The sequence below is a fragment of the Pteropus alecto genome, unplaced genomic scaffold (genome assembly GCF_000325575.1).
Source record: "Pteropus alecto unplaced genomic scaffold, ASM32557v1 scaffold7, whole genome shotgun sequence".
Taxonomy (NCBI): Eukaryota; Metazoa; Chordata; class Mammalia; order Chiroptera; family Pteropodidae; genus Pteropus; species Pteropus alecto.
This window is the reverse complement of record NW_006494614.1, coordinates 2,563,705-2,564,444: the sequence shown is the minus strand read 5'-3', so window position 1 is coordinate 2,564,444 and position 740 is coordinate 2,563,705. Positions and strand designations below refer to the sequence as shown.

Sequence of the window (740 nt, the reverse complement as noted above, 5' to 3'; positions counted from 1 at the left end):
AGAGACAGATGGGGGGCGGGGCCCATCCAAGAAGGGCGGAGGAGATCCGGGGTGGGGGAGAAAGGGAGGTGAGATCTAAGAGAATCTGAATAGGGTGGCGAGGGGGCACGGGAGGAGGCCTATGAGGACTCCGCGCCCGGGGAGAGGAGGAGGGGCAGCTCTGCGCCAATCAGTTGCGCCGGCCTGGGAGGTTGCTAGTGGTATCCACGTAAATCAAAGGGCGCGGAGCCAATGGGAGGGGGCGGAGGGGGCGGGGCCCAGGCGCGTGCCGCTGCGAGCCGGTTCTGCCAAGAGAGCGGGAGAGAGCTGGAGAGAGCAGGGAGAGGGGGGAGCGCGGAGCTAGTCTGAGAGTGAGCGAAGCAAGGAGGGAGAGGAGGAGAAAGAGAGCGAGGGCGGGCGGGAGGCGACGGCGGCGGCAGCAGCAGTAATAGCAAGAGCAGCAACAGAAGGCGTCGGAGCGGGCGTCGGAGCAGCCCACTGGGGGAGAGAGAGAGAGGAGAGAGAGCGAGCAAGCGAGGAGAGGAGCCCGAGGCGAAAAAGTAACTGTCAAATGCGCGGCTCCTTTAACCGGAGCGCTCAGTCCAGCTCCGAGAGTCATGGCGACCGCAGCGTCTAACCACTACAGTCTGCTCACCTCCAGCGCCTCCATCGTGCACGCCGAGCCGCCGGGCGGCATGCAGCAGGGCGCAGGGGGCTACCGCGAGGCGCAGAGCCTGGTGCAGGGCGACTACGGCGCGCTG

General features: G+C 66.6%; 1 protein-coding gene across 1 annotated transcript in view; it reads left to right on the top strand.

The window, feature by feature from the left end:
- The first annotated feature begins 596 nt into the window (after positions 1-596).
- POU3F2 (POU class 3 homeobox 2) overlaps positions 597-740 on the top strand; it is a 1,295-nt gene continuing 1,151 nt past the window's right edge. Inside the window, exon 1 of the mRNA XM_006926802.1 lies at positions 597-734. Coding sequence (XP_006926864.1) covers positions 597-734 — 138 coding nt within the window. The remainder of the gene's footprint in view (positions 735-740) is intronic.